The sequence below is a fragment of the Scatophagus argus genome, chromosome 3 (assembly GCF_020382885.2).
Source record: "Scatophagus argus isolate fScaArg1 chromosome 3, fScaArg1.pri, whole genome shotgun sequence".
In the NCBI taxonomy this organism is placed as follows: Eukaryota; Metazoa; Chordata; class Actinopteri; family Scatophagidae; genus Scatophagus; species Scatophagus argus.
The window spans coordinates 19190948-19218598 of record NC_058495.1 but is presented as its reverse complement, the minus strand read 5'-3'; the positions used below and the strand labels follow the sequence as shown (position 1 = coordinate 19218598).

At 40.6% G+C, this 27651-nt stretch overlaps 1 protein-coding gene across 2 annotated transcripts; it reads right to left on the bottom strand.

The window, feature by feature from the left end:
• Positions 1–45: 45 nt before the first annotated feature.
• Positions 46–22990, bottom strand: LOC124056741 (synaptoporin-like). 2 transcript variants are annotated; one of them, XM_046384500.1, is made up of 6 exons: positions 22801–22990; positions 22594–22659; positions 2675–2799; positions 1838–2036; positions 1527–1718; positions 46–1206 (listed from the first exon to the last, which is right to left on the bottom strand). In XM_046384500.1, the coding sequence occupies exons 1-6, from the start codon at positions 22816–22818 to the stop codon at positions 955–957; spliced, it is 852 nt and encodes a 283-aa protein (XP_046240456.1). In that variant the 5' UTR covers positions 22819–22990; the 3' UTR covers positions 46–954. The 2 variants fall into 2 exon arrangements, with proteins under 2 accessions (XP_046240456.1, XP_046240458.1); XM_046384502.1 differs by lacking the exons at positions 22594–22659; positions 22801–22990 and adding an exon at positions 21749–21787.
• Positions 22991–27651: the final 4661 nt, after the last annotated feature.

Sequence of the window (27651 nt, the reverse complement as noted above, 5' to 3'; positions counted from 1 at the left end):
CACAGTAGTTTGTAGCAGTAAACAATGAGGGAGACAACCCCACCCCCCCACCCCACCCCTTCAGATGATTCAAATTAAAGTGTGATATTGTTTGCACAGATGCAACTTTGGAAGTGGAAACCTTGGAGCAAGAATCAACATGCTGCAGTGGTTGCATATTGTACATTTTGTCTTGCACAAACCCTATTTAGTGTGTACAGTCATTGCTTCAACCTTTCAGGCTTCCTGATGTGATAAAAATGCCAAATATGAGTTGGAATGTATTTGTACCAACAAGTACGTCATCATATTTTAAATCCGTACATGAATTAGAAATACATATTATCAAAATCTACTGTAGTTTCTGTTAGATTAAAAAACAATGTACATGTAATCACACTGATCTAAATTCACTTTCACTAATGAGTCAGGGCAGATTGAGTTTTGTAAACTTTTTTTTTGTAAACTTTTCTTTTTTTTACTAGTTTCACAGATAGCATATTGGCACACAAATGACATCATGCACTTAGCTGTCACCATTTTAGGAACTTGAGATTTCTACAAACACAGACCACTTTTTACATCCACGACAGTGCAAAGCCTTCATTCAGTCTTATCAGGGAATGTCAATTACCATACAGAGAGAGAGAGAGAGAGAGAGCGAGAAACTGTCACTTATGTGTTTCAAACTACAAGAACTACAACATTCAGCAAACAACACCTCAGAGAAGGAGTAAAAGTAATAATAATAATAATTTTTTACAATACCCAACAATACTTGTATCTACAGTGGGTGTACTTTGACACCTCTGATGCCTTTTTTAAGAACCATCTCTTTTTTTTTTTTTTTTTTTTTTGCACAAACACACTGATCAACGTTAATCTTTAATTTCACTCTTGCTTATATCCTATCCTCCCCCTGATTGCCCTGGTTTAAAAACGCAGAAGTGCCACTCACAAAAAGAAAAGGCACAGCTACATTTGATTGGAGTAGGAGGTGGGCCCTCCCACCTGGCTGTACTCAGACGGCTGGCTGAGGTTCCCCTGGGTGTTGTAACTCCCTGACTGGTCAAAACTACCCTGGTTGTAGGGCGGCTGGCCGAAGGTGCCGGACTGCTTCTCAGATGCCCCGCCTGCTAACTTTGATGTCCCCTTGTGCCAGCCGGTCTCCTTAAAGACAAACCAGATGTTCCCAGCCCACAGAACAAAGTTGAGAAAACCAAAAACCTGAAGAGAAAGACAATAAGACAAAGTGAAATAGATAGATAGATAGATAGATAGAAGATGACTTTATTCATCCCCGAGGGGAAATTAGGTTGTCATAGAAGCAGGAAGATACACTCATATTCTTGTACACTTTTCAGTACTTCACCTGATACTTCAACTTCACTCCAAACTTACCCTTAAAAAATCAAAGTTCTTTAAGTGCTTACATTTCTAAAAAATTCAGCACTGAGCACACATACTCTCCTCAGAAAATCAAGCCATTTTCTAGCTTTTGTATTTGTTTGCTCCCAGAGATAGGGGCACACTTCCTGTGTACCTACCACTGAGGTATTGAGTCCGGACCAGCGTGGTCCATGCACAGAGCCACACTTGTTGGTCTGGATTTTGCAGGCAGAAATGAGGAGCTGCACCTCATCTGGATCAGTGGCCACTTTCACATCAGACAGAGCTTTGGCCCAAGCAGAGGAACTGACGAGCCACATAAAGGAGAACACGACTGTCACCACAAAGTCCTGATGGCATGTAAGAGAAAACAGACAAAGGGTGTAGAAAAGTTAAGCTCCAGAGATCACAACATTACGTCGCCACGACCTCGTCAGCAGTGGCTGAACGATGAGTCCGCTGTACTCACAATGAGAGGTCCTCGGTTGTTTTCACGGTACTTGTTCTGAAAAAAAATGTAGACAATGGTGGCCATGAGGGAATACAAGAAGGCAAAGACCGCAATGGTGACGAAGAACTCTGCAGAGGATGAATAGTCTCCCACGAGGAAGAAGCGCTCCCTCCTTATGCCTTCACATGCGGGCGCTTCAAAGAACACCTGGTACAACCTGACACACACACACAGAGAAATACAGGAGTCGACTCAGAATGGTGATTGATTCTTTGTCCTCAGTCTTTTTTGTCTTTAACTCTAATACCTAATGCCAGTCAGTACAATCTTATTTTCTAGACTCTCTTCTCCTTGTGCATCAAAATCACAGCAGTGATTCACATAATACTTCTGCACAGATTCCAACTGAAATGAATTGTAATGGCTCTTGATTGAACCCAGGCGTTACATTTCAAATCAGTTCACCTAAATCAGAAAAAAAGCACATTTCCTTATTTATCACATGTTTGTGTACAGCAGTACAGACAGTTTCAGTTTTATCTCTTTTGCTTTTATATGGTCCCACACACACCTACACGTATTATTTTTGAACTCAATAACATCCTACATTATGCCACAGAGTGTTGTGGATATCTGACAGTATGTTGCCAGTCTGAAAGTGACCACTTTGCTTTCAAATATATTTATCACAAAACACAATTAGTTCCTTATGTGGAGAATCTAAATGCCTATTCTATCAGCGATATCAGCTGTGAGACTGGTATCGCCTCCTGTGCCCCTGTGTTAGCATCAGCATAAACACAGGTTCACACTCCTGCCATCAAACTGTTGTGACAGTGAATGAAAGCCACTCACCTGAAAGGATACGCAAAGTCAATGGCAATGCTGAGGTTGCTGCTGGCCTTCTCCATGCAGTCCACACTAACCCGCAGCTGCCCAGAGTAACCCCCACATGTCGCAAAGGCAAAAATAGCGAAGAGCTGCACAAAGAAAAAAAACAACAAAAATCAGATGCCTACTATGAAAACGACCTACAGCTGAACTGAGACAAAAGATGCCTATAATTGCATGCACACACACACACACACACACACACACACAGAGTCACAACCCGCTGTTCATCATACCCAAAGTATCTTTCCATTATCTGGTTTCACTCAGCCTAATCAGCCTTGCAAAGAGGTCACACAACAGTGATTATCAACTTGTCAACCATGATAACCATGGTCGCGTCCACATAAAAGAGGAGGTCTCTACAACGTATGACCAATCTCAAATGTGACAGCGGCATATTTTGCAAACAAAGAGCAAACTATATTAGACACATACAATTTAAACACATAATTCAGTGCACAGAGCAACATTAACATTATTTAGGAGTTGTGTTTCTGGTCACCTGTGATACAAGTGGGGCAATATTCACTGTCTTTTTGCTCTGTTTTTGATCTCCACCAACTTGTGAGAAACATGTGGCCGTTTAGCTGTTAAATTCACCAGCTAGTCACTAACTTTACCTATCTGCCGTTTGGAGACATGGATACTTTACTTTAAACATTGTAATAATAATTTGATAAATTGATTTGCGCAGCCTGAAAAATATATTTGCTGAAAAACACCTGACTTTAAGAGAGCCTCCTCACCCCTCCAGACTGAACCACAGGAAAAGCTGGGATGAATTTCCAGCAAGCAGCAAAAGCGAGCATCAGCAATCCCACCACTTAAACATTTTGCTTGCGGACATCTCGACAATTTCCCTGCCGTGAAGCCAATTTAACACCAACTGATAACATTTTGGCCACATCAGCACATGGATTACAATAACTGCAGTGAGTGTGTGGGCTGAGCTGAATTAGGACAAACAGAGTCCTGGAGTCACTGTTGTATGCTGCCTCCACTGGCACCTGATGATATCCAACATGCTTGTTTAAAAACAAACAAACAAACAAAAAACAAACAAACAAACCAGATGTTCATGTTCTTCCTCAAGCGTTTGTCCCACAATGCAAGAAATAATCCCCCTTGGACTATAAACTAAAATGTAAAATGTTATGTCATCTGACATAAAACTGCATCAGGAGAGAAACTGTGGGAGAGATGGAAATCACAATTAAACCAGGACAGAACCGATTCTTAAAACCAATGAATCCACTGTACACCTCACAGCTTAGCTCGCATTACAGGCTGTAAAACCTTAAAGAAGCGCAAATAACTAGGTAACAAACTGATTTACAATACCATTACGATAACACTTTGATGACACTAAGATCAGGCAGAATGACCACTTATCCACAACTATCCACAGTGGGAAAAAAAAGGCACTTGAACTTACCGGAGCAAATATAACCATACACATTGAAGAAGGGAAGATTTAATCCAGCTTTGTGATGCTACAGGGCTCCCAGAAGCAAACACAAGCTGGAAGAGGCTGCCAGAGGAAAGCACAGCAATATTTGTGTGTGTGTGTGTGTGTGTGTGTGTGTGTGTGTGTGTGAGTGTATACTACCACCTGTCTTATGTCTATACCATTCAACCATTCTACCCTGCACCACTTCTGTGATTATCACGACGAGGTAAGATCAATCATAAACATGTTTTATAAGAATACCCCATGTGTTATCTGTAAAATCTTGTTAATGTAATTATAGTTGTCAATAGAATGCTGAGGAGTAAAAATTTGAATATGTAGTAGAATAGTGATATAAAGTTGCATAAAACGGGAAGGTACAAGTATTTATACTGCATGTACATTACAATAAATAAGTACATGTTCATTCACTGATGAACATTATGAATTATATTACATGATGAGAGAGATAAACACGTGCAATTCTGAATCTAACAAAGGAATATATTCTGGAAAGCAGAGGCTCACACAATTTTACAGGACACACTGCTGATGACAGAATTAAGCTGAAGCTGCCATTAACACAGACGGTAGCACAATTAAAGCTTTAATTTCTTTAATTTTAATAAAATCAGGGTATGGTTGCATATTTTTAATAGAGAGTCATTTGATGCACTCTCTGAAGGTGACATTGGGCTATACATTGGTATTTATTTGTTTAACGTCCTTGTTCATATTCCACTTCTGCTTAGTCTTTACTTACTCAAAGTAAGTCTGCTTGTTAGAAACAACATGAATGATTATTCATCCTCTTGGCCCTACGTGGAAAAACCTGGTTGAGATGTTGGCAAGAAAGGAGGTGATAAGTAGTTTAACTATGGAAACACTATACAGTTGTACAGCAAGTTCACACAATTGTGTGTTAAACGTCAAAACTTTGTTTCTTTCTATGCATAATGAGTGCAAAGCAGTGAATAAAACAAGCTATAGAAACATGTTGCGATACTACCACTCAGGGTATTAAAGTATTACCGTATTAACATGTGTCAGAGGCAGCTCGTTACAAGTTCAGTGTGTTACGTTTTTCAGCTTTGAAGCTGGAGAGGAAATGTGAAGTTGTGGTGTGAACGGTGACTAGAAGGTTGACGATGGTTACCAGAAGATGTGTGACAATGCACCGTGGATCAAGTGGCTCATTTTTGGATGCATGCAAATGTTGTAAGCTAATGGGTACAACTCAAGCAATTAACATAATTTGACTATTTTTCTTTACTTCACTGTAGATTTACTACATACTGTGATTTTTGCCTGTGGGTTTACTGCACAGCTTGAACAGCTGGCCCGCATTTACAGCTCTGTCGCTAAAAAGCACAACACAGTCTTTGGAAATACTGGATTTAAACATTGGGTTTGCCACAGGCAATGATGATCTCCCAGGTGGTTCGTAAACAGCTGTGAAATTACAAAAACGCCTTGGAAGATAGAAACCACTGCCAGATAAGAAAATAGCGTTTGACGTTTCCTCATGAAAAGTCAATGTGACCGAGTCATGGAGCAATGCAAGTAACACAGAGGTCACAAATGAGACTAGGACGGCTATTGCTAAACTTACAACTCCCTAAGTAACGCACAAGCGGAGGTGAAAGTGATATGAGAGGAAGCCATTATGTCAGTGATACGTACAGTAGGTTAACAGCACTGAATGTTAGCACCTTCAACTTTAAACTGCATTGCAAATGCAACATGGGTAGTCAGATTGATCTAATGTAATAAAGTGAGTACTTGGGTATAATGACAGCATGAGGTTTCACCTCGACATTTTAAACTTGAGGTGCTCTTTCACTTTCACTCTTTCCCTAGAAAAACAAATTGTTCTGATTTATTGCTCTCCTACTACAGTGTTTCCCTATCGCTACGACTGTTTGTAGAAGAAACTTCTTAACAGATTCGCTGTTCAGTGAACACTGCATCAGAGATAAACAGGAAAATCTAAACCCCACTGATATTCAATGTGCCCATAATTTCAAAAGTAGTAAAATAACACTGATTGATCCAAATATTTTATAACGTGCTCGCTATAAAACTCATCCCTATAGTTACGAGATCCATGTTCAGGATCAGGGTTTGACAAAACACCTGCTATTCTAGAGCCGCTGCAAACAACATCCGCTAATGTCAAAACGTCGAAAACCTGGTGAGCCCAAGTGAGGGACAAGAGACTAAAGAAGGTGTCAGTAAGTAAGTAAGTACAGTGGACTAGTGGTCATGAACATCCTGGCCTTGGCACTACTACTGAAAGTGCAGACGACAGCTGGTTGACGGGTGTTGATGTTGATGTTAATGTGTGACAGCTGAATTAGTAGAACCAAAGACAGGATCAGACAGATGAACAGGCTTGCCATTACAATCAACAAACATGAAAATGCAGCAAACATAATACACACACATCCAACCTTCTAATTCACACACCCTCTGCCTTATAATATGCTCTCTCTTTCTCTCCCTCAGCCCAGTTTTCCACATAAAGCTTCTATTTGCCCTCGAGAGCTCTCACAAACATGATCACCATAATCAGACCTGACGCCTGGTTAGCATGAGCTTCCCCTCTTCCATATTACAGGCAGCTGGACGAGCAGCTGAGGAGATGTTGTTTTATGTTTGAATGCCTCTCAGCCTCTAGAGGGAGCTATTTATTAATCCTCAGCAGTAAGACACCATTTGGCCACAGTGCCACATTCGCCAAGGCATCGTCTGTGAGCATGTTCTTGAAGTGCATAGAGATGAAGTGTATGTGTGCTTGTCTCCAGCATGTGTTTGCATTCTGGGTCATATCACTGGTAAACACTCACAATTCTGATGTTTTGATACTTCAGAGCTTAGCATTTTTAAAATTATTTTTATTTTATATTATTATTATTGTCTTTGGGCTTGGTCACAGTTGATTATTTTTTTTTGTCACTTTTCCTATTGTGGTTTGACTGTTGTTGGATATCCTCTTGAGTGTAATGCACTTTATATCACTGTTAAAACATTATTGCATTCTTCTTAAATATAATGTCTCACTGGCATGGTCTAAAAAACAGGCAGGTTAGTAAGTGTACTCACATTATCATGAAAATGTAGCCCTCAGTTAAACAGTTCATTTTTAAGTCACTTCACTTCTGTGGACTGTTTGTAGAACAAACTTCTTAACAGCTTTGCTGCTCAGTGAACACGGCATCAGGCCCGGCCACACTGATGACCCCTTTTAGGGGCAACCAGTGAAATTAAACAAAAGAAGAAAATCTAAACCCTACTGATATTCAATGCGCCCATAATTTTACAAGTAGCGAAATAGCACTGATTGATCAAAATATTTTATAAAATGCTTGCTATAAAACTAATCCCATGAGGCCTGAGAGCACACCATCACATCATCAGATGCTTTATGCCGCACTGTGACTGAGTGCAGACCCTGAACCCTCTCCATGTACACCCTCAAGTGCATTGAGTGCATGTTGTTTTGTGATGAATACCTCAGAGAGCTTCAAACCCGATCAGTTTTAATGAGTTACAGGAAGATGAACCTGATGCACTGACCTCATTGAGTCACTGCTAGTGCACAGTTTCCTTTTATAAAATCCTAAATTAACTTGCAATGGACAATTTTCACATGGAAATAGTAGGGTAAACCAATCACACTAATTAAGGTTTTGTTCCATTAAGGTCAAACAAACTCAGGGGGCTGCTGTCTTGCATGTTGGCCAACGGAAACAGCTCTGCTGCACTAAATGGAATGGATCCCTAATTATTTTCAGTAATTAAACCTGTGTTTAATCGCTATTTCATGTCAATATTCCTGCTGTTAAAAAGGCCTATTGCCTGCAGCCCCCAGGACAGACCTTCTTAGACACGATGTGCTCACGTTTAAGTTACTTTAGCGAAATGACCTTGTATCAAAGGAAGAGAGAACTGACTGACAGTTTCATTGTTACATCCCACCATTGCCACAGATGATAAACTAGCAGAAACACATACAGGCCTACATGCATGTAACCAAAGAAATTCCAGTGGATATGAAAAGAGACTGGTATGCAGTTCAGGCTTGTCCATAGTGCTTGTCTTCACATTGATGCTGGGTGGCTACTGTTGAACATTTTAAACTGTCTGTTGAACCTTCTTACGAGGACTTCAATACACAATCCTAGGTCATGCTTTGCAAGGATAATCTGGGTCACAAAGAGTTGATCTGGGTTTGGCTGGGTTAGGTCAGCCCAAATCAAAGTCAAATGAAGTAGGATATACCAAGGTATCACATTGCCGCTTGTTTTTCCTGCAACCTCAGGGCTTAGGTGGAGTGTGAATGCTGCTTTCCTGGCTGTCATGGTGTACACAGTTGGAACCTCTACAGGGAATCCTTCTACCAAAGGGTTTTTAAATGATTCACTCTCTTTAGCTTTGTTTTGAGGCAATATAAGCCAAAAACAAACAAGCAGAAATGAGCTAAGACATCTGCACACATAGGAAAAAATTCACATGGGCAGCTAAATCATGTGTGGCTAAAAGGACTGATAAATATGTGGCATGCTCTTATCGGAACAAACAAATGGTAGAAGAAAAGTAACCAGAAGAGCAAGAGAATAAATACTCCCTCTTAATTATCTCAAACACCCCCAGATAAATATCTCTCTTTCTCTCTCTATGTCCATATACTTTCTCTCCTGCAGCTGCCTCATCTCCCTGTGATTTTCGGGTCTGGTTTAGCCCCTCTCATTTTTGACTGGGGCCTTTGAACAGGAGAGCGTGGCATCGTGGAGGGAGGGTGGGTGCTAAGCCCCGCGCCCCCGTGTGTTTATCTGCCTCTCCCAGCTGGTCTCCTCAGGGAGCAAGAGATAGAGAGAGAGGGAGGAGAAGAAGAAGAAGGAGGAGAAGGAGGAGGGAGAGAGAGAGAGACAGATGGAGACAGAAGCAGAGACAGAGGGAAAAGCCAGGGTACAGGAATGAAAACGGTTTGCCAACAAAGCAAAAATATCGCTGATTGACCTCTTCTCCATCGATCTACATGGCACTGAAGAGCACAGTACTAATGTGAAGATCATTATTTGCTTTGAAACCAATGTAAGCTATATTTGCACTTCAAAGATCTGAGATTTTCTACAGATTTGGCTGAATGGATCTGGATAAGATGGCAAGAATTGTGTCCAAGTGAAGTCCTCAGGGGCCGACAAATGAAGCAACCATAGATGTGTCAAAAAATGCAATTCCTCAAATGGCCACTTGAAACTGGTTTTTGAAAGTGAGTGAATCTCGTGTAAGTCCATCCATCCATTTACTATACCGCTTGTCCATCAGGGTCGCGGGGGAGCTGGAGCCTATCCCAGCTAACTACGGGCGAGAGGCGGGGTTCACCCTGGACTGGTCGCCAGTCAATCGCAGGGCCAACATTAAAGGTATATAATTAAAGGTATAGCCATTTAAAATGACGACTAGCCCGTAGCCATCTGTTGGGGTTTACCTCAGCTAATTCGAGTCACTGAAATTCTCCTCTCTGCCATTTCTGTGGTGTTGGTGCTTTTTGGAGAATTTTTCATGCAAATGACAAATGCATATATGCAGGTAACTCGTACCTGATAGATGGCTGTTGCAAGCTGGCAAGCTCCACAAGAAGCCACGAGGAATAAATACCAGGAGCACAGTGTTTCTTTTTTCAACTTTGAGATTAATAAAGTGGATTTATCTTCACTTTTGAGTCTTAATCTCAAAAGACACACAAACACCCACAACGCCTCACTAGCTTGCTAAGATACTGTAACGTATTCTGGCTGTGTGGGGTAAATGAACCCATAGTCAAACTCACACAAGTAATGTAAATAAACACAGACGGTCCCACCATTTAAGATGAATAACACAAAGTCAAAGCTCGTTTGGCATCTTATACAATCTATATTTAGCTTGTTGAGCTTAGCTTAGGTCCACCTTTGCCAATTTTTGGTTCAGCTGGGAGATAGCGAGAGTCATAATGACGATGGCCAGAGCTTCCCACATGAGCTTCTTAGAAACCATCCACTATTTATTATACAGCCTACGACTGTGTCAGAAGAGAGTTGAGCTTCAGCAGGGCTGGAGGCTCAAATGCAGACATGAATGAACACTGTGGAAGAGTGGAGGCTGGCTGAGAATTATGAAACTGATCCACAGGCCTCCGGCTAAAAAACCTGTAATCAGGCTGTCCAACACACACAGTCCCCACTGTGAAAAAAGAAGAAAACAAAAAGAGGGTAGTGAAGAGATGAACTGTGCCCAAAATCAATGCGGAAGGTGAAGTAAGTAACAGAAAGGCTGAATACTTACAGAACAGGCAAAATAAATAAAATAAGAGGGATACTGCTCAAACAAGGGGACGTGATAAGCGACAGAGGAAGCGAAGGAGGTAGCGCCGAGTGGGGAGGTGAGGATCACGCTAAGTGGCAGATGAGCTAAAAAGGTGCATTCTCTGATGAGCTGCACTTGACATTTTCACAAACCTCCTCACAGATGTCTCTCTCTCTCTCTCTCTCTCTCTCTCACACACACACACACACATCGTCCACCTGCTCTATTCAAGTCAATAGCAATCGTTGCGTTGTCAAGTGGCTGCCTCAGGAGGAGAAAAGCGTCTCAGATGTTCAGCCCCTCTGCCTGCCTGAAAAAATCTAGGACACCCTTTATGAAGACAGAAAGAGATGAAACAGAAAGTGAGACAGAGATTGAGAGGAGGAGGCACATCTCTTTTAAAATGCCAGTCCTCTACTATAATTAAAAACAATCTACTCTAAAAATTACACAAAACCATACGTATGAGTTTGGAGGAGTGTGTGGTTTGAATAGGGAGGAGACAAAACTTCCAGAAAAGACAATGTGAGACTTTTTTGAAGTTGCTACTTGAAATCTAAAGTAAGACTATTGTAAAAACAATGTAATAAAACACATTACTTTGTTGTGGGAAGTTTGACGTTTGCATGGGAAACTTGGAAACAGTTGCAGTGAGGACCGTATTGCAATACGTCAATAGCAATATAGCAATACGTCTGAGGACCGTATTGCCATCACAGCTAAACATTAGTGGAGAGCAACACGCTGAAGCTTTCCAAATTAACTTCAATTTTACATGATTGGACTGAAAGCAAACATAGAAAGGAACCCACTCAATTAGGTTTTGTGGCTAACTGCATAGGGATCTCCCTGTTAGCTGTGTCTGTCACTATCTACTGAGCACATACACATTTTAAATAAGTATAGCATCTTTCAAATTTTTTAAAGACATTATTGTCTTTGAAAATTCAAGAAAGTTACTTTAAGTGCAATATGACTGGCGACAAAGTGGACTAAATATATGATATGAAACTAAGTTTCTAAGTAAAAAGTATTTATTACTGCATATGTCATGTCTCAGTCCACTGGAAACACTCACTACGAGTGTTTCCAGTGGACTGAGACATGACATGACATTTGAAATGAATTACGTAAAATGTACATTCATTTGGAAAGCTTTGGGAGGTTTGTGCTGCTTGGCCCAACCAATTTTGGCAGACAATTTTTCAACGCTTGTGTTTTCAGAAAAAACTAGATCCAAAACCAAAGATGAAAGCAAGATACAGAGGTTCTGCTTAAAGGTCAGAGAGACAGCTTTAGTGAGGATAACACATTCTGCATCTCGAAGCAGTGCTGCCTTTGTGGAACTGCATGTATTAAAACGTATGTCATCTAATCCAAAATCCAATCCCAACAAAAAAAAAGCTCTCAAGTTAATGCTAGGTGTATTGACCTAACCTATAACCTAATGTGCAAAAACTCTCTGTGGAACATTTTAAGCAACCACAAAAGCAAGTGTGAGGCAATAAATTCCTTTATCTGTCTCCAGTTAAGGATTTCTCATTTGGATTGATGCACTTGGTTGTTTTTCTGCTCTTCATTCATGTAGTAGCCTGTGTGTACTGACAAAGTTGTACACTCGTCCTTCCAGTGTGCCCAAGCTCCGACCTTGATGCATAAGAACATATTTGCTTTTGACATGCATACTCATACTTATGTATTCATGCATTCATTTGCATGTCCATGTTTGCATGTGCATGGCTGCATGTGTGTTTATCTGAGTGTTTAAGGACCTAGATGTGAGCGTGCAATGTGTATGTATGCGAATGTAGTGTAAAAATATCTCGCTGTCTCCACTCAGGCAGAACTGAGTGGCCACGGTCCGCACACACACACACAAAAACACACGCACAGTCTCACTTGCTGTCGCTGCTGTGGCCCGCCAGTGTGCAAACATGAGCAATTTTACGCCAACTAGTTCATTTAAAAAAGAAACGAAAAACAGATTAGAAATGGACGCACAGGGGGATGAGCAGACAGATGCATGTTTAAATCCACCTTCGACATGAGGGATTTCAACCCAACTGACATGCTGGAGATATGAGAGGAAAAAAAAACTCCACTCCAGTTTTAGTTCCTTAGCGATGATACCTTAGTTTTCAGTTGGACAGAATAAATACATAGGAGTTGAGGGCAACTTATTAACTAACTGTTTTTCCTGCTCATCAAGCAGATGATTTTCACCTTAGCCACTACAGCAGTGAGAAAAAAAACATCTGCTTCACCGCCTTACAGAAGTTACACAAAGAAGAGATGACCACAAGCCTTGATATGAGAGCTGTCTGATCTTTGCTCCAGTCGCGGCACAACAGAACAAAATCAGCAGCCCATTTAGCGGTGGCTAATCCTCCCTGCACGAGGAGCGCTTTGTGCCCTGCATAGCCCAGATTCATCTCTCCCACTATCTCTCTGCTCTCTCGCTCTGTAAGCTTGACCGACCACAAGCAGGCAGAAAATCTCCATTTATTTTATCCCACTTCTTGGTGCTCTTTTTCTCCTCATGGGGTTTCCATGGCTACTTAGTCAGGTGACCGAGCTGGAGCCCAGCCCCTGTGCCCTGCAGGGACAGTCACTGCACTTAAAGCTGGGGATACCCAACGGAAATATAACTCCACTGTGTGTGTGTGTGTGTGTGTATTTGTATATGGCGTTGTGTTTACTATATATATACACATGGGAGGAAATGTCCTGACAAGAATCTAAAGATGGACAAAACCAAATTCAAATTCGTGTCAGTGCCTGGGTCTCACTTCTACAAGGGAATATTAGAGGTCCAGGTTAAGGACCAGATTTGGATTGGAGGCCAAATTAGCGAGTGTAAAGTTGACACATAGCGGCTTTGGTGTTATTATTTGACTTGCAATTTTTAAAATAAGAACACTTCATTTTCATTTTAATTCAACGAGACCAGACATAAATACAGCGCTTCTTTGTGGCATTTGAATTTCTTTATGCTTCTATCTTTACATGTCCTTTGTGTGTCTGCTGTACACGTCCACCTACAAGAGAAGACAACTAACCTTTCCCTGCCTGAGCCGCAGATGGAGGATCATCGTCTCAGGGTTAAGACAGTGAGACAGGGGTCCACCTCTGACCTGATGGGTCCCACAAGCTTATTACATGATCACATAATTACATGTATAAAAAAATACCAAACCGAAAGTCCCTATGATGCTCATAGCAGCTGTCACGGTGGGCGACTCTTTTCAGATTATATGTAGTAATTTGACCAACTATTAACTGTCAGTCTGAATGGGCTTGCTGTTCATTAGCAATGGCCCTTGAAGAGTCAGGGATCCTCTGCTCTGTGGTGGGGTTTAGTTGGGCCCTGGTTAATAGGTCCCAAACCCTCCTGATCTCTTTGAGTGTGTCCCAGGCTTGAGCTTCTCAAAGACAAACGGTGACTTAAAAGCAGAATGAGTTGGATTTCTTGGTTGCAGTTTGTAAACACAACATTCAAAGTTGGCTCCTTGTCTACATTTTCGTAGCTCCGTCTTGGATGCTTAGTGCTTATGATCTTATGAGTCCCGCCCACACATACAGCCTACCGTTATTGGCTGGGCGCTACTCATGTTTTTTTCTTTAAAATTCTACTCATTCTGCATTTAAACCAATATTATGCATTATGTTATTTGCAATTTTGCATCTCTGCAGTTTCAGGCTGCAATTCACTTATACATGGTGTTCAATATGCATAGCCGTACACATTAGCAGTGGTTAGCATTTACTTCAGCAACAATTAAAGCTACCTGTTCATCAGGATACCCCGTAAATCACCAAAAGCTGAGGCAGAGCAGTAGGAGAACATCGGGGGAACGAAAACATTTTCTCTCTAAAATATGATCCAGCTTTACAGACATACTTGGTGGTGTGCAACGTTGTGATATAAAGTGTTGTGCACTTTGCACAGGAGATCATACGTGCTTACCCAAATGAAAACAGTGCATGAAGAGGAACCTTTTTTCCCTATTACAAGTCAGTGTACCATCAAAATACTACCTAAATGGGTAAAATAGTGACATAATGTTGCTTTAAGCAGTCAGTCGTACTTGTAACGCAGGGATATCTTGTGATGTGATGAGTTCTTTTAAGCAAACATTTTCAAATGGACAAATCATTCACAGGAGGTCTGTGATGAAAAACAACGTTAAAGGATGCAACACCCAGCATTAATTTTTTTTTTTAAATACCAAATGAACATCAATACATACAAAGTAAAAAAGCAACAGATTCAAAGTGAGTGTTTTCATAGCTGGGCAAAGAACCATCAAACATAAAACTATATAGACTATATGAACTGACAGATTTCAGGGTTGACTTATCAGTGGGTGTTCAGTCATTATGAAAGTTAATATGAAATGGATAGTCCACCTCTCATTCACCTGCCTCACTCAAAGAGATGTCATGATATAAGACGTTTGTTTAAATGCTACATGCCTAACATCACCTCTTGAAGTGCCTAAAAGAGGGTTTTTTTTTTTTTCACCCCGCCTGTTCCCTTGTCAAAAGGAATGGAGTAATATCAGCTCTGGAAAACAAATCTTTGACCTAGCAAGTCTCTTGTGATATCTGTCAACAGCTGTCACCAATCTCTCTGCATCTCCCTCCTTTCACTTGTTTTCCTTTGGTGTGCTTATGTCCTCCTGCACAGATGCTTATCATGAACATTGCGCAACAATCTGTCAAAACCTGCTACACCATAAGACATTATGAAGACAATAGGTCAATGAAGAAGTAACACATAATGCAATAGACACCAAAACAGAGAGACGGAGAGGTGAAAGAGAGTAAGACAAAGGAGACAAAGAACAGAGACTGCTTATTCAAAGCAGCAATGCATCTAATTTTGCCAATCACACTGAATTTAAAATCTGTTGAATGTGTGGTGTATTTTCTGAGGCTTTGTGGTATTATAACCACAGCGTTATTCAGTGCAATCTCACCTCATGTTCTCAATGAAAACAAATGGTGCCTTGTGTTAGATGAAGAGAGTTCCGCTATCAGTATGTAATTTCTATACAGTACAAAAGATTTCTGCATTCATCAGAGGATTAGATAAGGATTTGATTTTATACCTGCTTCCTTAAGATTAACCTCATGGCAGGTATCACATATTTACTTATCAATGGCCAACATACAGTACATCCTTATCAGCTTTGACTCCAAAGACATCTGAGAATATGTACAGTTTGGGCAGTAACACAGCATGTAAAACTCCAAGTTTTCTCGTTTAGTCTCACCTTCCCTCTTCAGTGTCATAGGGGTGTGCAGTCTGGTCCAAAAATATATATATCCTCATCTGTTGAACCACAATCCAAATTGGGAGCTTTTTTCTTAATTTTGAAATGCCCTTTAGATTATAGCCATGCGAGAAATATGAATGTCTCCATATGTGCCATAAAAACACAATATTGCATAAAAAAGAAGTTCTTTACCATTAAACATTTAATCTAGAAAATGTTAAAAATTGTCTGAAAAAAATCACAAGAAGTAAAACTGATGAAAACTGATAAATAATCTATTAAAATTGCTGACAATAAAGTTTCTGTCACTAAACTAATCAATTAATCAATTACAATTAAGCAGCATTTTGGACTAAATTTTCAGTACTGAATTCTGCTAATATAATAGAAATGCTGTCACTCAAACAGCCACATTTACATTTACTGCATTTGTTTCTGTCATATTCAGATCCAGCTCTTTAACACGTACGGAGAGGAACTTTGATTTCACCCAGACACATAATAACTAACTGGTCAATGAAAAAACAAAAAATGAAACATGGCATTATAAAATATAATTTCTGTTTGATTTTATCTTAAAACTTGTCTGAAATCAAGGAACCACCATTGCAATAATTGAACCCCCAGTGACAAATACTCTTCTTCGTAGCACAGGTTTATTCTGCACACACACAAACACACACTGTGCTCTGCCACCTCCCACCCCAAGGCGAACTTAGCTGACGTACAGTACAGTAGCGAGGGCGACACCATAGGGCAGTGGGTCAGGCCTGGAAGAGGAGGTCTGTTACTCATAAAGTAGACTCATGATGGACTCCTTTCATTGTGATTCATCAGCCTGAGATTTGTTGCGGTACAGGAAGCCACTGAGTTAGGGCAGTTTTAGAAATACTGTACTGTGTGAAAGGACAGAGCAGCCACAACGACGCACCAGTGCATGAAAATAACATGTATATCATTTGTATCATGTGCTCAGTCAACTGCACAATTTTGTTCTCTTTCTCCTCCCATCTCTCTCTCTGTCTCTCTCTCTCTCTCACACACACACACACACACAGAGTGAAGAGTTTGGGCACATCTCAAAGGACAGCTTCTGCATGAGTTGGTCCATGGTGGAGAGGAGGGGACCTTACAGCTGTTTGAAGCAGAATATGCCGACCACTGACAGTGTGCCAAACAGGCCAAGAGCCTACACACACACACACACACACACACACGCCAAGCTGTACCATCCTCCAGAATCTCCTGCAGACACGGCTGATTATGAATGCCTTTTCCTTGTGCAGACCCAGTACTGAAGATGCAGGAAACCTACTAGTCTGCTGCAACCATCTTCTATGCAGTTAATATAACCTTTAAACAACCTAACAGCCATATAGTCAAGGGTTCCTTATCATTATCAATGTAAATGGTTGATTGGTGTCTAAACAACAGCCTTTAAAAGCCTTAGGCCATGTAAACAAACCAAACTGTCAACGCAGGCAGAAATTTACTGCAGGGCCTTTCATAATGAAGCATTATTGTCAAATACCCCGGCTGACAATGTTTTTGTGGTGTCTCGTCACAAGAGTTTGCCACGTGAGTCTAACTTAAGCTAAATATCTAAGGATGAAGGAAGTTATTGCTTTAATAGCGGTCGAAAAAACACAGTTTTAAGTATTCTGTAAGTAACACCTGATAAAAAGAAGAAAACCCAAGGAAAGCCCAGTGCCCCCCAGTGTACACCGGATCTCTACCTGTCAGGTGAGGCCAAAGGGCCAAAGGGCCAAAGGGCCAAATGAAGACAAACAGTCTAGTTATGGGATTTGACTCCAGTTGAATGCAGAAAAAATGAGATTATACTGAGACCAACTACGGCATCATGAAGATCACTTTCTCCTCTGGCATTAACTACAGGTACACGACTGTTGGTGCTGCAGAATAAATCAGAATACCTGGGTCATAATTTCAATTGTCTGCATTTCATAAACTCACTCGCTAGCCGAGAAGCTGGAAAAATTTCCCTCTGTCCAGCTGAGTGGGAGAGAGATAAAAAAGGCAAGACAAAAGGTCACTTTTATATTACTGTCATGAAGGAGGTGGAGTGTTTCCCTCCAAGCTAGCACTTCTGGCACGTACCCGTCCTCGGAGCGCGGAGCGGCCGGGCCCCTGTTGCTGCATCATGGGGGGCCATTGGAGCAGCCGGGCCCCTGTCGCTGCCCTGGATGGTGGTGGTGGTTGCTGTTGTTGTTGTTGTTGTTGTTGTTCCAGTAGCATATTGTAACAACAACACGACTTAATAAGCCTCTATATGCTTCAGAGGGTAAACTGCAACTGTTACACACCAATTCGACACAGCAGACACAAACAGCAGTCCAAGCAAAAGCTATACACACTCAATGGGTCAAACATCTCTCTTGCACATCAACAGGAATGCTGCACTAACTTTAAGAAACTGGCAAGTGCCAAAAATTGGCTCTGACTATGATGGCATTTACAGTTCAAAATATTTTGTTTATCTATGTTACAGTTTTGCCGCTTCATGCTGTATTACACTTGGGAGTGAGAAGGAAGCATTTGTGCAAAAACTAAGACTGAAAAACAATGTGAAGGTACATGGAAAATCAGGTTACATTGTGTGAATCCAAAGTTGGGCGCTGGGTGTATTAGTTTTAACAAAGGTGTATCACTGCTTAAAAGTCCTATTTTTTCCACTCATAAAAGCAAATGTATGAATTCATGTATTAAAAGCCACATAATCTTGCTTTAACACTTATTTCCATAAAAATGTGAATAAAACAATATTCAGAAATCAGGGGGGTTGAGAGGGTGGAAGGAAGAGACAAAAAAATGAAACACACTGGCCAAAGATGGAGAGAGATGATGAATTATCAAAAACATTGTTAACACATATTCTGTCAGCTACTTCATTCATCATCTAATTGTTTTAGGTCTAATTTCCATATGTGGTAAGGGTATTAAATGAAAATGCACAAAAGACTAACAGCTGGTACTTGGTGGTGCTAAGACAGACATGTTTTCACACTAAAGCAGATGTTTTATAAAAATAGTAAAATAGGCAGCGAGTGGAGCTGCTGGGGGAGGAAAGAATATTAACAGACAAATGAGAATTAGTGAAACCAATAAGTGGAATTTAAATTGTTCTTTATTACAGTTGAATCTGATTTAAAAAGCCTTAATACAAAATCTAAATCCTTATGTGAGCTCTGAACTAGTTAACAACTGAGGAAAGGTAGCTGTGGAGAGCCAGACTGCAATGTGGCGTGTGCAGGGGTGCTACCCTCACCTCACTCACCCTCACCTCACTCACCCTCACCTCACTCACCCACCCACCCTCACTGCACTCACTCACTAACTCACTGCAATCTGTCTGCAATTTAGAAAGAAAAAGGAAGAAGGAGAAGAAGCGGAAGAACCACTCAGTGTAGACTACAGAACTAAACATGTCATTATTATTATTTTTTAACAGTTTCAAAGGAAGACAACAGGATTGCAAGACATTTTTAGTAAGGCTTGAGATAGGAGGTGGGGGTGGAGTGGGGTAGGGTGTCTATGAGTTTTAACAGCAAATCTAGACCTATGGAATATCAATCAACCATCTGAGCTTTTCCTGCTATCAGATGTGCATAAAATACAGCTAAATACATAATACACCTTTTTAAATAAAAAGTGAAATTTTCAGTTATCTTGTATTGGCCATGACAAGTAGCTAAGAGGGAAAAAAATTAATAATTCATATTGGGATTCTCTTTAAACAAGTCAGGTGGCTCAACAGAACAGGCAGAACAACAACAACTCAAAAGAACCTATGGAGCAAAACAGAACAGAAACTAGTGGGGCTCACCATGCTGTGCACTAATGATCCTACTCATCACCTCTGGGGTATCAACACATGGGATCACTTGAAAAAGTGAGTAGGAGAACCGACACAATTTACTCAGCCAGCTCATCAGATCAAAACGACAACTAAGGGAATAAACTGATAAATGCAGAGTGAAAAAGATGACGTGTGCATGAATGTTAGCATGCTGATTTTAGTGTGAACTCAAAGCCAACTGCAGTCTCACAGAAATGCTAGAATGGCTTTAGGTCTTGTTTAAGTATTCTGGGGCATTTTATGACTTTATTAGATGTAGTTAAGATATAAAAATAGTTTGAGAGTTAACAGAGGGGTGTGGGTCGGAGGGCTGTCTTGGTCACATGAAACAAACGTCCCTGTAAACCAGAAACCTGGAACATTTCAGTTACACAGTCAGCATCCCAAACTACCAGGCCATCAAGACATCCCACACAAATATCAGCAGTAGGAGTGCGAGCAGGCAAAAAAGCAGAAAAACATTGCAAGTCCTCTCTGTGGATGTACTGATATGATAATACCATCCTCTGTTAAGGAACTTCTCTCATCACCTGGCTCTTAGTTAGCTGGCATCTGTAACACATGTGCACCCAAACTGCACTTGATAAATTAAGAAGCCTCACAAAGAGGCAACTTTTATTCACTATTATTCACATTTGATGTACTTGATAAACTGAACTGTGACAACTTGAAACTGTGCATTCAACCACTGTGAAAATACAAGTGACAATAACACAAAAAATGATGACTAATCATGCTAAAACATAACGTAAAAGTAGGCTAATGAGTTATAAAGTCAGTGAACACACTCAGTAATGTCAGTTACTCAACAATACCAACCTCCAAGTTAAGTTTTATTACAAGAAAGGAATGCATGCACTGTGCATGCAATTTGCCGGGTGCTGCATGTGTGTTCAACTACAACACGTAATGACTGGCAAGGACCCACAGTTTAACATTTTCACCCTCTATGCAAATGACCTAAAGCTGCAGGTCTCTTCTTTTACTATCCTCTCTTTATAGAGAACTAAGGAAATTTTTAAAAAGGATGTTTTTTTGTTTGTTTGGTTTTTTTTTTCAACCAAAAGGGGATATGATCACAAAGTACACCTGCTCTGCAACACCTCAAACCACTTAGGAAGGGACGTAAACAACACCTTCTAAAAGTGTGTGAATTATTTCAAAAGTCATCTTATATTAAACACGTATTTCAAATCATATCACTATCATATCATATTGACATTACAGCTAATAACTGTGGCAGAAGGAGAATAATAATAATAATACTTAAAGTTGCAAGCAGCATTGAATGGTTTGAATGAATAATTTAGCAACTGGTAATAAAATTCGGAAAAAAAGGAAAATACATAATTATGTTGTTTTTGGGTATATTGTCAAGTGTTTTTGTTAGATTTGTTTTAAAATTAGATTAATTAAAAAAATGTTGTGCATACAGTTCAAATTAAAGGAAGATATTGTATATCACCGCACATTTGACCAAATACAGACCATGCACAGTCGAGTTATGAACCACTTTCTGCTTCATGGTAAAACTTCACCTTTTGTAGCCTGTTTATTCTTCTCCTGTATCAACAGCCAGCTCTTCCCAGCGGTCTTCTGCATGATGCTGCAGTGACCATCCAAAGTCGCGGAAACAACAATCGCTGGTTCTACACTAGAGCTCGAGTACAACAGAGAGCCAGTGAATGTCACTGCTCCCACGTTCCCAGATGACTGAATGAATGAACGAATCCAGCAAATTCAGCTGGAGTAAGAGCATCAGATGCGTCGTTATACTCATAAACAGCCCAAGAAAGTTATCACAACAGCAAGCATTTTATGTTTCGTTGCACTGACCACTAGGTAAACTACAATCACATTAGTGGCCCACTCCCCACGCACTCCCCAATAAGCACACATAAACAGAGAGCAACAATAAAACACACAGAGGGAGCTATTACAGAGTGTCAGAGTGTTATCTTAATCATACAGATGGCGCTTTGGATCATCTGCTTGTTCCTTGGCTCCTGCCCACAAATATCACAGTCAATCTGGTCACATGCAAACAGCCGAAAGGGAATCACCTGGGAACTCACCTCACTGATAGACATCTGCCTCATCTCAGCTAAAATGTCACATGTCCGATGAGGTTCACTCCCGTCTGCATGTTAAAATGTTCTTGTTTTGTTTTCTTGTTTTTGTTATTTCAGTGGAGCAGCGTTTGTTCCGCTGCTTGAGGACTCTCTGCACATTTGATGGCATTTATAAAAAGTGGGAAAGACAAGCTCACACACACGCACAGGCACATCCTGTTTGTGCACAAGCTGAATACCCTTATGGCTGCACTAATTTCTCTAAACTCACATCAAAGGAAATCACTTATCTCTTTTTGCCTTTAGGCTTCTCTGCACTGTACAATAAACACAAGAGTCTGCAAACGGCAGCCAGACAGAGAGAGGCAGTGCAGCTTTGACTCAATCAGAGGACACTACGCTCTCATTGTTCATTCCTCTTATATCATTTCACTTAGAGTACAATGAGGCTTCTTTTTGGACAACAACGCATCCAAAATAATAACTGAAATAATTATAATTGAAAAGCTACATAGGGGCTTCCTCTGGCATGTAGTTCTCAGCTATAAATCCTTACATAAACGTGAGCCATTTAGTCATGGTGAGTGGGATTCACAGCAGTGAGGTCCCTTGTCGTGTGGAAGTGAACACTGACACCACTGTTCACGCACCACAAACCCAATCGATGTGCTAAAGTTTAAGATGCACCGGAGAGACGACCAGAGGAATTCACCAAACCATCAAACCAGATGTTTACTCACAGCACCACCGCACACGGATACTCATCTCACAGATCGCTTATGTATTTACACCGTGTAAGTTATTGGATACAAAAAAACAAAAAACAAAACATCAAACTTCCAACTCACCCATTCCAAAACACGGATAAATCCCAGGGGTAATTTAAGCACTTGAAATGTCCCCATAGACGCGAGCTGCATGAGGACACAGAACACACAGGGAGGATATGAGCATTCTCATTTCTGTCACCAATTAACGGCACATTGGCCAGTTTAGCAGACAATCACACAAAATGTCTGAGCACAAATCATTTTGCCAGTCGTTGCTTTACTCACTTGATCAGTGGAGTCCATTTCGCCGACAGGCTACTTTCTTTTTGTTTTACTTGTTTGATCGGACGTAAACAATCTCGCAAGCCAAGATTCGACTGGTGTGTTTGTCGCGCCTGGTCAGGGGCTCTCGGCTGGAGTTCCGAGTCCGTACGGAAAAGCCCGACGTTGTTTTTTTTTCGTTTTTGTTTTTTTAAGGGATATAATTTGCCATAGAAACAGACAGCGATTGGTTTCCGCAAAGAGGAGTGGCGCCTTCGTTTTTTGTCACTGGAGGGAGCTCATTTGTTTTGGTCATTAATTTTAGCTGAGATTTTATACCCACAACAACAACAACAACAACAGGAATTAATATATAAAACGTGCCCTGTCAGTGTCGATATGACTGCTGTGTATGTTGCATTTTACTGTGGTAGATATTCAAGCTTAGTTTAATCATGAAAGGCATCGTTTTCTACATTTTACTGTATGTTTGTTGTGTCAGCTGACAGCCATGTAAGTAAAGCCACATGAGCTCAGCTTTCACCTTAATGACACTGTATCCTAGTTTATTCATTTATTTAGTATTGCGATCATGAATGAGTGCAGAGCTGACATAGACTGTCATGGTTTGTTCGCTTTTCCTTGTTTATGACTTTATGTTGTGAAGGTTTGGTTCGACATATTGCAGGATTATAGCAATGCCCCTCTTTTTCTTACTGCCCATAATAAACCCGAGGCATTGCACACAGCTGTATCTCTTCAGCCCTTTCTCACCTTAGTATGTTACAAAGGGTTGCCATCTCCCTAGCATAGTCACCTCTCAGCTTCTTTTTCAGTTTACTTAGCTGAAGAAATGGGAAATTTATTTCATACAGTAATATGTACTAATTTATTTATTTCAAGCCCTAAAGGAAGACTTAATCCTTCACTTTAGCCAAAAAAAAAAGAAAACAAAACAAAAATCAAAACTCACCGGATTTCTATATGGGGGAGATACAAAGTTTCCACTGAGCAAGAACAATAATTTTAATGTGAAAAGTAACTAAAGTTGTCAGATAAATTTAGTGGACTAAAAAAATGTGATATTTGCCCTGAGATGCAGTGGAGTAGAAGTATAAAGTTGCAAAAAATGAAAAAGTGGAAGTACAAGTACCTTGAATTTGTACTTAAAATCACAGGAAGACGAATGTAAAAATAATAATTTGTGGGTTCTTTAGGATGTTTTTACATTTCTACTTGCTAATCACTGAGCTTTAGAAGTGCTATTAAAACTATTTTTGAACTTCGGACAGAGCCATGCTAACTGTCCCCCCCTACGTTAGGCTCCTGAATGAATGAACGTATTTCCTAATGGTGAAACGTTGGCTTGCAACAGAAGTTTGTTTTCTGAGAAGAAATCTGTTTTGGTCCACTGAGCAGGACGCTTGCCAGCTACCAAACTTCCCAATAACGACTCAAAGGCTGCAATCTTATAGAATAAGTTGTAATGTTTACACCACTGGAAGCGTGGCTCACTTTGTGAAGACTTGCATTGTGCAATCTTTGACAGCCAGGAACAAGGCAGGCTCCATTCATGCATGCTCACACACACACACACACACACACACACACACACACACAGACTGTGTAATCATCCTTGACTGTCTGAATGCTGTTTTTATCCAGGTCTACGAGGAGAGTTTGGGGCAGTTTGTCATCTAATGAGAGAAAGAACCAGAATCTCACTGCACTCAGGATGATAGAGGACGAGGGGGACTTCCCTGAGTCCGCTGCACTGATGACAACTCCTCTACAGCCAAGTGGAAACTGCTCTGACAGCGTGGCTAATTTTACAGAATCTCTGCTATCATTCCTTCGCTTTTACTCTTTCACTTTCTCCCTCCGCTGTCTCATCCCTCCCCTCGTTCGTTCTCAAGCTCTCTCTCTCTCTCACACACACACACACACACACACACACACACACACACACACTCCCTGCCTGAAGGGCTCTGTCCAAGCGATTAAGGAATTGTTGGATCTGATTGGCTAATATTTGCACCACAGGAAATCAAAAGGATCTGAGCAAGAAGAACGGAGTCTCTCATGTACTTTTTCCTTTTAGTTTGTATCTGTTTCAGATAATGAGTTGAGGCACATGAACTGGCTTTCATGCAGGAGTGTGGTTTGACCCATCGGCTCAGTTTGATATAATGGAAATATCATGCAGACAGTGGACTGATGTAAAAGATGAGATATTGCACTTATGCTGGCTTTGTGCTGAATGTTTTTTCTTTTTTCTACCTAAAGATATGCCAATCATGTACATGTATGAGTGTATAGAAGGGTGGATTTCATTGCTTACGCATTAAACCTTTCATTTGTCAAAGGAGAAGAAAAGAGCATTTCCCAAAATGTCAAATCATTCCATTAAAGGTCAGCAGTCTCTTATCGGTGAGATTCACAGCTTTAGCTAATTGTCAAGTTCCAGCTCTGTTGTATGTTTTTATGTTGACACTTTGTTGGCTCTTTATACTGCGTGGGACAGTGATGGTGAAGAGATGTTGCCACATTTAAAACATGCTGAGAAATAATAATCTACAAATAGCCACAAAGCACCTGAAAAGATTTCAGATGTAGCCAGTCAGCTCTCAAATCTCGCTCTGTGTTACTGTAATATTTGGAGTTTTAGAATTCAAATGTGGATAGTAAGCTACTGCACAAATTTGGCTGCATCCTCTTGTTTTCCCAGGCTTTAAGCTACTGTACGTACGTGTGCTGAAATGACCTTTTTTTCTTGCACGACAGGGGAAACAGAGAATAACCTGTCACACACACTGACAGGTGTCTTAACGCATCTCAAGAAACTGAAAGTGTACTCCAGACCCAAACAGGAACACACCTGGGTACAGTAGCTAAAGGCCAGTGTGTGTGTGTATGTGTGTGTGTGTGTGTGTGTAGAACAGGGAGACAGCATGATGGGGAGCAGAGTAGCAGTTAAACAGCATGGAGAAAAATGCAGAGTATGACTGCATGTGCATATTCACATGCATGCATATTAGCTACAAGTCTCATCACACAAATCAGTGAATTAAAACACCTTTTTGCAGGTGAGCCTGATGATGACTTCAAATCAACCCGGGAGAGGTGAGAGGTACAATATGGTATAATAGCACCTGTCTTGGTATGTGTTGCACAAATGGCAGCCTCAGAGGAAATTTGAACAGATGGAGCTAAGCAGGTAGCACTTCAGCAAGAAAACAGAGAGCGGCAGCAGAGCAACAGTAGGAACAATTGCCATTCTTCTCATCTGCCTAAGCCTCTTTCGTTTTGCGACCCACAGAGGAATTATAGCGCAGAGACTGGGTCAGCCATTTATCCATCTCATCCAACAATGCAACACGCCGCAACTCCACAGCAATTACTGCTCGGCTCCAGCCGCTGCCAGAGCACGTCCGCATCTTCTGATGCTGGTATAGTTTTATAACATTATAAATTATAACAAAATTATAAAAATTATAATTATAACAAAAATACGGCATTGCTGAGGAGGTAGACGTATTCAAAAGCATCCAGGACATTCAAACAGCAAGAGAATGTCAGAGAGAGGGTTTTTGTTGTGTTAGTCATAGGACCATGAGGAGATGAAATAATCTTAAAAATGTTCAGATAAACAAAAACTGTGTCAAAGATACACATTCAGGTAACAGTAAAAAATTATTATTATTATTATTATTTTACAGATGATCAGACGAACCTTCTCTTTTTCTGCAGAATAATGCCACAGAAAAATTCTCTGCAGAATAATGCAGAGAATTTTTCTCTGCAGAATAATGCCACAGTCTCTGCAGAATAATGCCACAGTCCAAAGAATTTGGATGGATTCATACATTTCACACTCGTTAATTAAACCTATCCTCATATGCCTGTATCAGCACAAAGCAATAAAACATGATTAGATACCAAAACAAAAGACAAGCTTTGGAAATGTTTCTGGGTAAAATGGCATTAGCCCTGGTCTCATTCTGCACCAGTTAGGCAGCGTACATAATCAGGATTAACTTTAGCATGACGGGAGAGGGAGTGTGATAGAGACAGTGAGGAGGGACTGTCTGAGAATCCTGCCTCAAAGTCACTCCTCCTGGTGACTGATGACAACAATGGTGTCTGATTACCATGTGATGAATGTACAAGAAGCACTCTTGTTTTCACGTTGAACAGAATTGTTTTAGGTCTAGCAGGTCCCAAGGGATTTCCTTTAGTCCAGATGTGTGTGTGTGCGTGTGTGTGTGTGTGTGTGTGTGTGTGTGTCCCTGAATACTTGAAAGCTCAAAGCACCATATAATGTACTGTATGCCTAATATTTTAAGCGATAAGCTCTGAAATTCTCCATTGTTTCGATCTGCTGCCGACATGCTAGTTCCCACAGTGATGGTATGAGATAGATCATGGTGATACAGCCTGAGTTTGTGCTGCATGAGTAACATATATATGAGTATGGATATGGAACATTCATTCTCCTTGTCTATCAATATTATAGTGCACTGCAAGAGAAATAATTTTCAGTGATAAAAATGCAGAAACATAGTTAAAGAAAAACAATAAGCTAATAAATTGGCAACTTAAACATAAAGGTACTGTATATTATGATGGGCATATTTTTACATACTTCTTATTTTCATTCTATCTTATTTTATTTTTCTAAAGTAAAGTATTCTGATATACAGAGAAGAACTGGACATCAATCTTTCCTGTGAACATTCAGGTCAGATTGCTGCTGTTTGCAGAGGGTTGTGGCACAGATAGTGCAGCAGTGCATGGCCATGCAAAGAATGCTGGGATATGTTAGGAATAATTTACCCTCAGGTGGTTTTATGGGCATACATGCAGAGTAAATAT